This window comes from Sciurus vulgaris (genome assembly GCF_902686455.1).
Source record: "Sciurus vulgaris genome assembly, chromosome: 12".
NCBI lineage: Eukaryota > Metazoa > Chordata > Mammalia > Rodentia > Sciuridae > Sciurus > Sciurus vulgaris.
In genome coordinates, this window is record NC_136473.1 from 28,582,173 (window position 1) to 28,594,814 (window position 12,642).

The following is a 12,642-nucleotide window of genomic DNA, read 5'->3' on the forward strand; positions in this document are numbered from 1 at the left end:
TTATGTTACATTCCTTAGCAAATAACCTGTTATCATTTCTGCATTTTAGGGTGACCCAGCATCCTCCCTAGGGATCTCCTGACACATGCAGCTCCCAGGAGACACAGGCTGCTCAGAGTCACCTTGGCCTCAGAAGTAGATGATGCAGAGCCTAGAGCAACTTTTTTTTTTTTTTTTTTTTTGGGGGGGGGGGGCGTGGTTTACTGGGGATTAAATCCAGGGAAGCTTAACTACTGAGTCACAATGTCAGTCCTTTCTATTTTATATTTTGAGACAGGGTCCTGCCAAGTTACTTAGAGCCTTGCTAAGCTGCTGAGGCTGGCTTCGAACTTGCAATCCTCCTGCCTCATCCTCCTGAGTCACTGGGATTATAGGCGTGTGCCATTGTGCCTGGCTCTTATATTCTTGATTAAAACTTCTTCAGTCACTTTTACCAACTCCTTTGGTGTTGATATTTATTTTTAAATTATAAAATATCAAAGTACTTATACTGAAACTTTAAGGTCTTTGGTTCAGAGAAAACCATATCATATATATTTACCTACGTTCCTATTTGGCATCTTACCTACCTAACAGATAGCACTACATACAATTAAATAAAACCCTTCTCAACTGTTTATTACTCTCTCTCTCTTTGAAGCAGCAATACATAAAATGGTCCTGCAGCTACACATTCTACCACAAAAACAATAAATTACAAAAATTTATTATATGTCTTTTAAAAAGTCATTTAACCAACTGAAATAATTTAAGGTCTTAAATAATCTATTTAATAAGCAAGTGGTATACATTATTGTAACTTGTATGTGTTTCTTTCTTGACTGTGGTTTATACATTTTACTCAAGCTTCTTTTCAATTTGGTAACTAACTTGAGGAAATTAAGTCACAATTAGAACTTTTAAAAAGAAAGAACTTTCCCTCCCTTTTTCACAGAAGGTATAATTATAGATAACTTTTAAAACAAACATGCCAAAACTTATGCAACTGAAAATATAGCCCTTGTAGTTGATTGTACTTCTAAAATTACATAAAAGTCACCCAGAGTAAGTCCAGTGGGCCAATGAGTTGAGAAAAAGCTGATCTGGGTTTGGATGAGGGAAAGGGACAGGATGTACTGAAGAGGGGGCACAAATTTTCTTCAGTTACTTTGGACACAACAGAAAAACAACTATAGTGAGCTACAGTAATATCAATGACCTAAGGTTACAGTCTATTATACAGCATACACAAACAATTTAAGGTTAACAATGTTCATTTATGTGAACAGCTTCTGATATAAGTATGAAAATATTAGTTCCATTATTTTGAACCATAAATCACATGGTTCTGATTGTTAACTCTTTTAGGAATATATAACAGTCACTACAATGAAAATACAGCATCAAGTTAAATAACAAAGACTCAAAGAAATAATCTAGAATATGGGGCATTTTATGAGATAAATGGATCCTTAAAAAGTAAATGTGGGGAGATGACATGGAGGTTAACCCAGATTAACTGAGAATAGAGGGACATAAAAAACATTGTATATGTTACTAGATATAAGTCTTACACACTTATACACTTCGGACATTTGATGATAATATATTATAGAATTACTGTTAGATTTCTTAGATGTGATACTAGGTTTAGGTTATATAGAGTCCTTTCTTTTCCTTACAAGAGGCATGCTGAAGTATGTAAGAGGAGGTTTACGATGTCCACAACTTGTGTAGTCACACAAGGTGTGTGTGTGTACACATTTAGACACATCTATCTACATATGTGTATGCATAAGTTGCTAATGATACATAAGTTGCTAATGATTACTGAATCCAGATGAAGAATATTTAAATATTCAAAGAATAATTCTTTCAATCCTTTTATAGGTCTGAAAATCCTCAATACAAAAAATTGTTGGAAAGTGTCATTTATAGTATTAGATACTTCAAAGGGCCAATATAGTAATTCCTACTCCTCTGCTAAAATAAGATACCTGAATGTAAGACCTAAGGGATATAAACAGTCAATTAACAACAAATAAATAAAACCTAAAACCAAAAAACAACAACAAAAAATAATAATTGGGAAATTACACTAGAGTAAAAAATTTAAACTACAATTTTGTTATTAATATTTAAATTGATACAATAAGTAGTTATGGTTATTAGTATAACTGGTAAGTAAAACAAGGAAATAGAAGAGAAAAAGAAAGTGGTGATTTTAATGCATATTAGATAAAAATTTTACCAATTATACCAATAAACCTCATTTTGAAAAATAATTTCTATAATTTTTATAGTTGCATAGTTAAGCAAATAGGGCATTAATTTGTCTTATACAAATGAAGCCTCCACAAAAGATATTTTCAAGCTCAATTAGACACATGTCATATATAAAAGTCATATCTACCAGAAATGAAGTAAACTCGTCTATTAACAATTTTAAATACAAAAACTAAGAGGTATGGAAAAGAAATTTGTGCATCTTTAGGCACATAAGATGGTCTCCCACTAAGAGAGAGATCATAGTGAAGGAAGACCATCACCATATTAAGTATATATTAAAAATCACTCCTAGTAGGTTTAAGGTACTGATATATTATCATATCCAATTAGCCACAGGGTCTGTTGGCTATTAGTGCTACATAGTAACTGAATTGGGTTTTTCCACTTAGTTGTCACTGTGGTGGAAATAAATTTCAAACTTTATAAAAGAAAAAAACTGAAAAATAAAATTTGCTTCACAGAAGTTTACATTAAAGTTAGTTCATTTTATAATTCTACCCCTTTAAAATAAAAAAAAAGCTATTAATGAAAGATTTCTTGAAAATGCAATACACACAGGTCTCAAAACAAAATCATTTGAGATCCTAGTTGTTCCCTTCCTATTTTCACCTTTGTCATGTTATTTGAAAGGTGGAAAAGCCAGTGCTTCATTTTCATTGAAATTGTTTTCACCTAATATTTTCATTCTTAATAAATGAAAGGCACAAAGATAGTATGCTTTAAGTCCTCATCCTTTAAATCTTCCCAAGCCTGATAATCAATAGGTAACAAGTAATATGCATTAAAATAAGGGTATTTTTTTTCATTTTGCCACTCTTTGACTCTTATAGGATAAAAAAGAACAGAGAATATTTAATTGATTTTGTAACATGAAGGGTATCAAAATGGGAAAAGGACACAGTTTTAAATAGAAATTCATCAAAAGAAAGAAAAATATAATGACTTGGGGAAAAGTATATCAATTAAACCAAAATATTCAAATTGAAATGAAAAAGATTATCATCTGTTTAACAAAATTTATCAAAGTAACTTACAAAAAATAGTTAAAGTGTGAAGTTTGAATTGAAAATTTTAAATTATTATTTGAGGGCAACATACTCTAAACTCAGAAAAATACATCACCAGAGTGAAATATTTAGGTTGAAGATGGTGCTTTAAATATGAACCTGTGGCATTAGTCATCATTAAGATTATCTGCCAACAATGGAGTCATTTGTCAATAGGAAACAAACAAGTTACCTGATTGCAATAGTCTTAGTAACAAATCTAACTTGCACTTATAAGTATGAAGTTCGTTAATTCATTAAATATGTCACTCAATTTTTTCAAGTGTTCAAATAATATTGTTAAATTATAATGTAGTAAAACCAGTGAAGTTATAAATATTTCAGATTAAAATGTCAGTGGAAACATTCCTTGTATGAATGTATTCATTCAAAAATACTCCCAATACAAAGCCAAAATCACTCATTAGAACTTCAAAAGCGAGAAAGCAACTAAAAACTCCAGTTTGAAAGATAATAATAAATACATAAACTGTGAAGCAAAGCCAGAAATATAAAATTACTTTGAAACAGCTACTTATATTCATTTTAATGATGAATTCAAGGATACAATATGTTAAAGACATATTTAAAAGGCTAGCAGTGGGGTAAGACAAGTGAATCAAATTTTGTTTGTATACTAAATAATTACAAGAGACTTTGAAAATGTAGTGTTTTCTTTCCAGTTAAAAAATTTCTATCCATTGCCTCTATCTTTGGTGTCACTGCCACCAATAAACACAGTATACAGCTTAGAAACCTAATTGCTATCTTCAACTAGGAAAAAGTAAATCAACATTATTTCTTTAAAAATAAGATATAAAGAATGTAATCCTACTTAATTTTGTCTCATGGTCCCACAATATCTGAAATATCATGCCAAAAGGTAAAAGTTTAAACGGGAACATCATCATTTGCTATAACTGCGCCAAAAATTTAGCTACTGTACGCTGGTGTGATGACAGCCAGTAGTATGCAGAGGCTACAGAAAGACATAATTTACACAAGTTTAGATCACAATTATGAAAAGAAAGGTTCAGTTTAATGTGAAACTGAAACACGGACAACAATGCCTTCACGTAAATATGCTACAACTTTGTTCTCTTGCAGTTTAAAAGGACAGTGTAAATATCTTAAATTTACACAAAACATTAGGAAACAAGGTAGTTGTTCATGATTAAAATAAAATAGCAATGTAAATTAATTTAACACAGTGTTAAATATATTCACATGATCACCATTGTGATTCAAATGGCCACTAATGAAGTTACATATCAATATATGTACATAACATTTGCCACAACAGTTTTTTTAAGTTTGACTTTTTGCAGACCAGGTAATTTTATGAGACAAATAATCTTGTATCAATTCTTCATATTATGAAAGGAATCAAATATTATTAAGTAGTTTCATTCCTCTGGCAGAGGGGTGACCCTCTAAAAAGTCAGTGCAAATTGAAGAGAGTTCTACTTTCTTGAATATTCAAACTTGTTGACCATGATAGATTCCTATAAGCTGAGGATAAACAAATCTTAAGAATTAACGCATCTTTTAACATTGTCAGTGGCATTTAGCAGATATCTGCCACAATGAGGAACACTGGGTCCTATAGCAGAGCCTTCTGAGAATATGGTTGCTGTGGCTGAGGTGGCTGTTGGTTGCCTCCCGGTTGAGGCAGGGTTGATGATGTTAAATTGTAGTTTGGCATAGTTCCTGCATTCTGGTATATAGTGACATCAGCAGTTGCAGCAGCAGCAGTGGGAGGAGGACTATAGATTGAAGCCTGGGTGGGATATGTATTTCCTTGAACCATTGCACTGTGGAGGGAGACAAACATGCAATCAGTTAAATACTGAAATATAGCCATTTAGAGATATTTAAATAACAGCAAAGCTATTTATTAAACACTCATGATCATTTAAATTCTTTTGATAATTTTTTATTAAAATTTTGACAAAGATGTCAAACACTATTATTTGAGGCACTAGGATGCTGTAAAATAAAAATAAATCACTACCATCATGAAGCTTCCACTGTAGCAGGAGAAGGATGAAACACAAGTTCATAATATGCCAATGAGTTATATCTGCTGTAAGAAAGAACAAAGCATTTTGGGTAGGACCCAAAGTCCTGAAGAAAGCGATTCTAGTTTATATATGGTGGTAGAGGAAGGCTTTTCAGATAGAGCAACTGTTCTGGTTTAGATATGTGGTGTCCTCCAAAAGTTCATGTTTGAGATAATGCAGGAATGTCTAGAAGTAAAATAATTGGATTATGAGAATTGCAACCTAGTCAGCGGATTAGCCCACTGATATGGGTTAACTGGGTGGTAACTATAGGCAGGTGTGGTGTGGCTGCAGAAGGTAGGTCACTGGGGGCATGCCTTCGGGGCTTATATTTTGTTCCTGAAGAACAGGGCTCTCTTTCTGCTTCCTTGTTGCCATATCCAAGCTGCCTTCCTCTGTCATGCCCTTCTATCATGATGTTCTGCCTCACCTGGGACCAAGAGCTATGGACTGAGACCTCTGAAATCATGATCCAAAATAAACTTTTTCTCCTCTATGTTGTTCTTGTCAGGTCTTTCGGTCACAATGACACAAAGCTGACTAAAACAGAAATATTTAAGCAAAGACCTAAACCAAAGAAGGAAGGGAGCCATATCTATTATCCAGGAAAAGTCTGTTTCAGGCAAAGAAAGAAGACTTTGAGGAGAGAAAATGCCACACATATTCAAGGAACAGCAAGGAGGTCAAGAGGCTTGTGGCCAAGTAAGCACGAGTGAGAGTGGTGTAAGATGTAGCAGAATTGAGGAGGTCGTGGAATATATAGTACCTTGAAGGCCAAAAAGATTCTGGCTTATACTGTGAGATGGAGAGACAATGGTTGGTTTTGGGCAGGAGAGTGATGTGATGTTCACTTAGGCTCACCAGGTTCACCCTGGAAGTAGAACAGAAGTAAGAATAGTGGAGCCTATTAGATTTTTTTCCAGGTGAGAGCTAACAGGCAACCAGAGCCATGTGGAGATGGAAGAAAAGAACCTTCACATATTTTGAAGATCATGTCATCAAAATTTAATAATGGACAAAGTAACTGGGAATGCCTGAGATTTTATATTTGGTAAAAATAACTTGCAGAATGGCCATTCACTAAAGAGGAGATGATTACAGTGAACTATGGATGGGAAAGGATTGGAGAAGAACCAAGAATGGTTTTGAACATGTTAAGTGAAATATCTAGAAAACATACAAGAAAATATAATGCATTAAGCAATCAGCTATCCAAGTCTAGAGTCCAGTGGACAGTTAAGAGTAGAAAATACATTTGGTGTCATCAGCACATACATGGTGCTTAGAGTCATAGAGTTTCATGAGCTAGCCTAAGGAATGACTGAAGACAAAGAAAAAAGCAGTCCATCTGGTTGGTCTCGCACATCTGAAAGATAAGAAGATAAAGAGGCACTAGGCCAAGGAAACTGAAGAGTAATGGCAGTGAATAGAGAAAATCTAAAAGACAATGGTCATAATAGTATTTTAAAAACGAAGAAATGATAAACTGTAAAATTGGGTACAAAACCAAAATTGACCAAATGATCTGGCAATATAGAAATCATCAGTTTTCTTGACAAGAATAATTCCAATGGACTACTGATAATGAAAGACTGATGTCTCATTTCTCTTATTTTCCTAAAAATACAGAATAAAAGGGATCTTCTGTATACCACCCCACCACATTTGTCAACTATATCATTATCTATTCAGATCTGAAACTATAGCCCATATGTGAAACTGCTAATACAAGGTCTGATCCTACCAATATAGCACAGCTATTGATGCCACCTCTGAAGGAGAACATGTTCAACAGGTGCTTTTTTGTAGAACGTGTCCTTGAAACATTTAGCGGCCTTCTTGGCTGGGCTCATTCGTTTATTCTCTAGTTACTTAGCTTACCTTCATTTTTACTAGGATACCTTCCTTGATTTCCCACTTCTCTAGCACCATTCCTCCTGTATACCATCAGAGGACCCTGTATGTACACCTGTCATTGTATATTCTCTGGTAGTTTCCTGTTTACTTGTATGTATCCCTACTAAACTATAATATATTAAGAGCTGGAACTGAGTCTCTTTCACTTTCTACAGTCACATTGCATAGGACACAGTTTTATACTAGATAAGAACTTGCTAAATATTTCAAAAATAAATGTTTAAGTGTTAATGATGACAATTTCAGGTGCTATATTAAGCCAGTGAGGTGTATTTCTTTATTCCTTACAAGGGCTTCACAAAACTTTGAGGCAATCTAAGAATTTATGTATAAATGTACCATATATGTATATATATATATACACACATATACATAGACATATATATACACACACACATATACATATACATACATACATATATATACACACACAAAAAATGTGTTTGCATATTGTTTCAATGTAGAAATAAGGAAACTGATAGCACAGCAAATGTAACATAACAAAATTGGAAAGAGTGAGGGTTAGGGTGAGAAGTCTACTTTCAAGAGGTGTGCTGCATATTTGACTTGAGTTTTCTAGTTAAAAATTATGACCAAGGAGAATTTCTGTTGTTTTTGACAGGCAGGGTTGGTTGGTTTGTTTTCCCTGCTCCTCAGTACATATCTAGGAGAATTTTTTTATTCTTCTACAAATAATTTTGGTTTCAGAGGTCACAGTTTTTCAGACTTCTGTCACTCTTTGACGATCTTATTGTTCATTGGAGAAGGTAGCACTGATGCAGTTCTCAAAAGCTACTTATAGTGACAGTAAAACTTTTTAAGGCCAGCAAAGATCATATACTTATTTGTCTGATTTTAATTTACTTCTGCTAAACTGAAGATTATGGAAAATTTAGTGTATCTACGGCAGACATCTGACATACAAATATTACTTAGTTTCTTAGTTTCAAAATGCTTCCTATTTAGTAGAAGCAAACATATAAAAATATGTAATTTATTATGATATAAGTTATAAATAAAGGTATATGCACAGTGCTTTATGCTCCAAAGGATGTGAAAAAGTTTACCAAGAAAATATACTTAAATTGTGTTATTCTAGATCAGAAGGTAAAGAAAAAGAAAGATGTTTTAACAAGAGTAAAGATAATGGTGGTATGGATGGCATGGTAACCATGGTATGAGCAAAGATGGGAGGTATGAAAGGCCTGGTATGTGTTGGGAATTACCCTGTTACTAATGGATTGAAGATACTGACAAGGATTGAAGAACAAGTAGTCTTAGGTAGCATGTTAAGAAGCTTAACTCTTAACACTGAGAAAGCTCAGAAAGAACTTTTAAATTGAAATAGGATAGATGAATTTACAGAGTCAAGATTAGAAGCCAAAGAATCACGTAGATTAGGCAAGAATTTATAGGTGTTTAATTTACAGGTGTTCAAGATACAGTTCTTACGGGGAAGAGTTACATGGGAAATCAGCAAATAATTTTATGTTAGGTGACATGATAGAGAGACAATGCAGAATAGACATAAAAGAAGTATTGTGTGAATTGTAGAGTTTTGCCCCAGGCTACTGGGTAGACAGTGACACTTTAAATTGAAAGTAAGTATATAAACTTCATTTTGAAAGTAAGTGAAAATGAATACAGTAAAAGCTAACATTCATGGAATGTTTAGTATGTGCCAGTTTGCTATATGCATCACTCATTATCATTCCATTACACTATGAGGTAGTTATATTATAGTAAGTCAAATTTCAGGCTATCATTTACACCAGTATGGACTAAAATATGGCACTAACACAGTATAGAGACCATGTGTGTTAAGTTCTGGAGCCAGAAAGTCTGAATCAAAGTTAAGTAGGAACTTAGCCCCCTCTACATGTCTTAGTTTCCCATTTTACAAATGGAAAATATTAGTATATTTTCCTCCTAAAGTTATTACAGGGAGCAAATGAATCAATATGCGTAAAGCATAAAGTGCCTGGCAAATACTAAACATCCCATGTTAGGTCTCCTCATGATCTGCCTTCTTAAAGTGACTCTGGAATTCTAGATGTGACAATAGGATAATTCCTTAAAATCTCCAGGCCTCTCTGTAACTCTTTGAGGATGAATATTACAATAGTGAGAGTAATACAGGAATATCTGCAGACACTGATTTTCCAAAGGTTTCTAGAAATTATGCCTGGGTCACCTAGAAATGTCTGTTGTAGGTTAGGATATCATGATTTGTAGAATACATGTCAGTAAATTCTTAAAGTGTATTTGTTTCATGGGAAAGAATTCAACTTAGATGCCCAATAAAGAGCATGTGTGCGCACACACACTTAAATAATTCATAATCATTTTAACTACATGACAGAGAATACAAGTAAATGCCAAAAAGTAACTGAGCCTCTGTCATTGCATAATTTCAAGAACCACAGAGATATATCAATTTTGTACCTTCTTTTTTCCAATGTTGAACCTTCTCTAATAAAAATTAAACTCCAATATAAGGCAAAATTAAGGAAATATTTGCTTACTTAAAGAGATAGCCTAAGCTCTATCTTCCAAAACAACAATAACAAAATTTAGATTTAAATAAAATTTGTGGGAAAATAATAAATTGTAGTTACAAATTAGTTTCTTTAAATAAAGTAACAAATATCAGTACAGACTCAAAACACACAAAAACATCCCACATATTATAGGAATATAAAAAATAGAAAATTACCCCCAAAATACAGTCAGTCAAAGGACTGACTTGCAGCTAAAGCTATAATAACTCGGGCGTTCATACTCAATACCAAAAATGGGGCTGTCTGAAAATACAAATGACTTCTAACTCAGATTTTTCTTATACAGATCTAAGCTTACTAAAGATTAGAGGCAATTAAATAATTTTAACAGCAAAACTACAAGTTATTGTCAAGAAATCAAATTACTTTGAGTAAGAAGCCTGGGTCTGCTGACTAGGAAGGGCTGGGTTTGCAGATGGTGGGACTGCTCCTTGGCTGAGAGAAGACAATTGCTCTGGAGGAAGACTGTAGCTCTGGAGATGACTCATCTGGGCATTCCCTGCAACCAGGTAAGCACCACTTTGATGAGGCCCTGGATATACCTAGGACAGTTATTGAGAAAACACACTTGATTGTTAAACTTTCATGCACATTCCATTTTCTAAAAAGGCATTCAGTTACAAAAACACATATTACTTCTCTGGAATCTTTTTTTATAAACTTACTTCCATCAACAGGCATTGTATAAAAAACACTTTTAAGAGATGTAGATGGCTAATGATTTTTGTTTTTAAACATTACCTGAACTCGTATTTATCTTGATACAGAAGCATTAAAGGAAGTTACCTTGAAACTTTACACTAAAATAATGTCTCTATTAAATATACTTAATACTTGACATGCTAATATTTTAAAAGGAATCCAAAATGACATTTAGGAGACATATTTTAGGAGGCTACAATGCTTTATAGTCATAAATTGTACTTATAATGTAAATTTCCTAAGCTGCAATTTATTGAACCTAGAACAAGTTAACTTTCTAAAGGAGGGGCCAGAGTATTTTCTTATAAAGGGTCAGATAACAAATATTTTAGGATTGTGGGTCACACAGTCTCTGTTACAACTACTGAAATCTACAGGTATAGAATGCAGTTATAGACAATGAGAGTAGCTATGTTCCAATAAATTTATCTTTAAAAAAAAAAAACAAAATAAAACAGGAAGTAGGTTGGATTCATTTGCTTATTCCTACATCTAAAAATTCTTGCTCTTAGTTAAAAGAGATTGAAGTTTTTAAATATCTAAAGTCTTAAATATAGTATTATTAATTTTCTATAGTATTCACTTCATCATGTTTTAATGTTCCCATGAAGGCTTGCTTTTTTTTTTTTTTTTTTGCCTGACTCAAACTGCTGATAAAGACCTTCAGCAGTTATCATCTAACCTTATGTTTCTAGGATTTGGTTGTTATTTCCACGTAGTGCTAGACCCTCATTTTAGGGGAAGTGGGCCATGCAAAAAGAAAAAAAAAATCTGAACAAAATTTGTGATCACCCTTTGTAGACAAAAGAGAATCTGGCTTATTATTCCTTACACCTGGAAGAATTTATGAAAAAGGGGCTCTTAATCAGTTGCTTCAGGTGAAAAGAGGAAAACATATTTTATGTAAAGGAGGGGGAAATTCCCTATTAAGGTAGCTTTTAGAAAACATACAAAAATATTTTATTTTGTTGGTTTTATAACAGTTTTTCAATTCTTTTTTTCCCATTGCATTTAAGTTTCCCTTTTAAGTATTACTAAAAGTTCATTAGATATTTAAGAGAATTTTCCTATCTCTGAAAATGGTACATTAATTTGTGGGTTTAAAAAAAATACTGTATTGAGATAATGCTGACATATAAAAGGCTGTAGATATGTAGTATACCCAGTTTGGGGAGTTTGGCAATAAGTACACACTTGTGAAACCATTACCATAATCTATACTATGAACATCCTACAATCCAAAAGTTTCCTGGCACTCTCTTTATTATTTTTGTGATATGAACACTTAACATAAGCAGGTCATTGTGAAGCAAAAACAGTAGATACTCAGAAGAACTTAATAATAATTAGAAATTTTACTTAAATTTCATAAAACTGCAGTTCTTAACCAAATAATTATACACAAAGTTTAAAAACATGTAGACATTAGGGCCTCAACCTTAAAGATTCTTGTTCAATGATCTAGGGTAGAACCAAAATAACTATTTAAAATAAAGTAAAAAGATTGATGGGTGACTCTGCTGCCTATTGCTATACAAGAGCAATACAACTACTGGTATATTTAATATATTATAAATTGTATCTGTCAAGCAAAAAATTCTATTAAACTTTATTTTTATTTTAAATATTACTTTTAGAAAATTGCATATTTTACAAAAATACAGCTATTACAAGCAATTTCAACTGCATTAGAGAAGTTAAAACAATATTCTTGAGCTTTTAAAAGCATACCTGAGAACCAGAAACACCAGATGACTGCATATAATACTGCTGATTCTGTAATTTTGCATACATGGAATACATGGGATCTTCATTCATTAATTTAGTATACAATGAAAGTGCCTCCATCACTTTAACATTAAGTTCTGAGAGTTCTGAATGTTTCCTGAAACATTACACAATAATTTGAAACATTTACTTAAATGATAAATGAATTATGATATATCAAAATAGCAAAAATTAATGCTGGTAAGACATATTGAAGATTCAAACTATGTAAAACTATCTTGTATTTTAGTGCTGAGGCAACCAAACTGTTTAAGATTTAAGTACTGTGCTGAGGGAAATACAGTTTATTATACTTGA

General features: G+C 32.8%; 1 protein-coding gene across 4 annotated transcripts in view; it reads right to left on the reverse strand.

Moving 5' to 3' along the window:
• Positions 1–2,994: 2,994 nt before the first annotated feature.
• The window catches only part of STAM (signal transducing adaptor molecule), a 68,440-nt gene continuing 58,792 nt past the window's right edge, over positions 2,995–12,642 (reverse strand). For 2 of the 4 annotated variants that reach the window (XM_079108176.1, XM_079108174.1), the window contains 3 exons: positions 12,289–12,442; positions 10,222–10,397; positions 2,995–5,128 (listed from right to left, as the gene is read on the reverse strand). In XM_079108176.1, coding sequence (XP_078964302.1) covers positions 4,918–5,128; positions 10,222–10,397; positions 12,289–12,442 — 541 coding nt within the window. In that variant the 3' untranslated portion in view covers positions 2,995–4,917. Of the gene's footprint in view, positions 5,129–5,328; positions 5,401–10,221; positions 10,398–12,288; positions 12,443–12,642 lie in introns of all 4 variants that reach the window. The other 2 variants (XM_079108175.1, XM_079108177.1) reach the window with 2 other exon arrangements.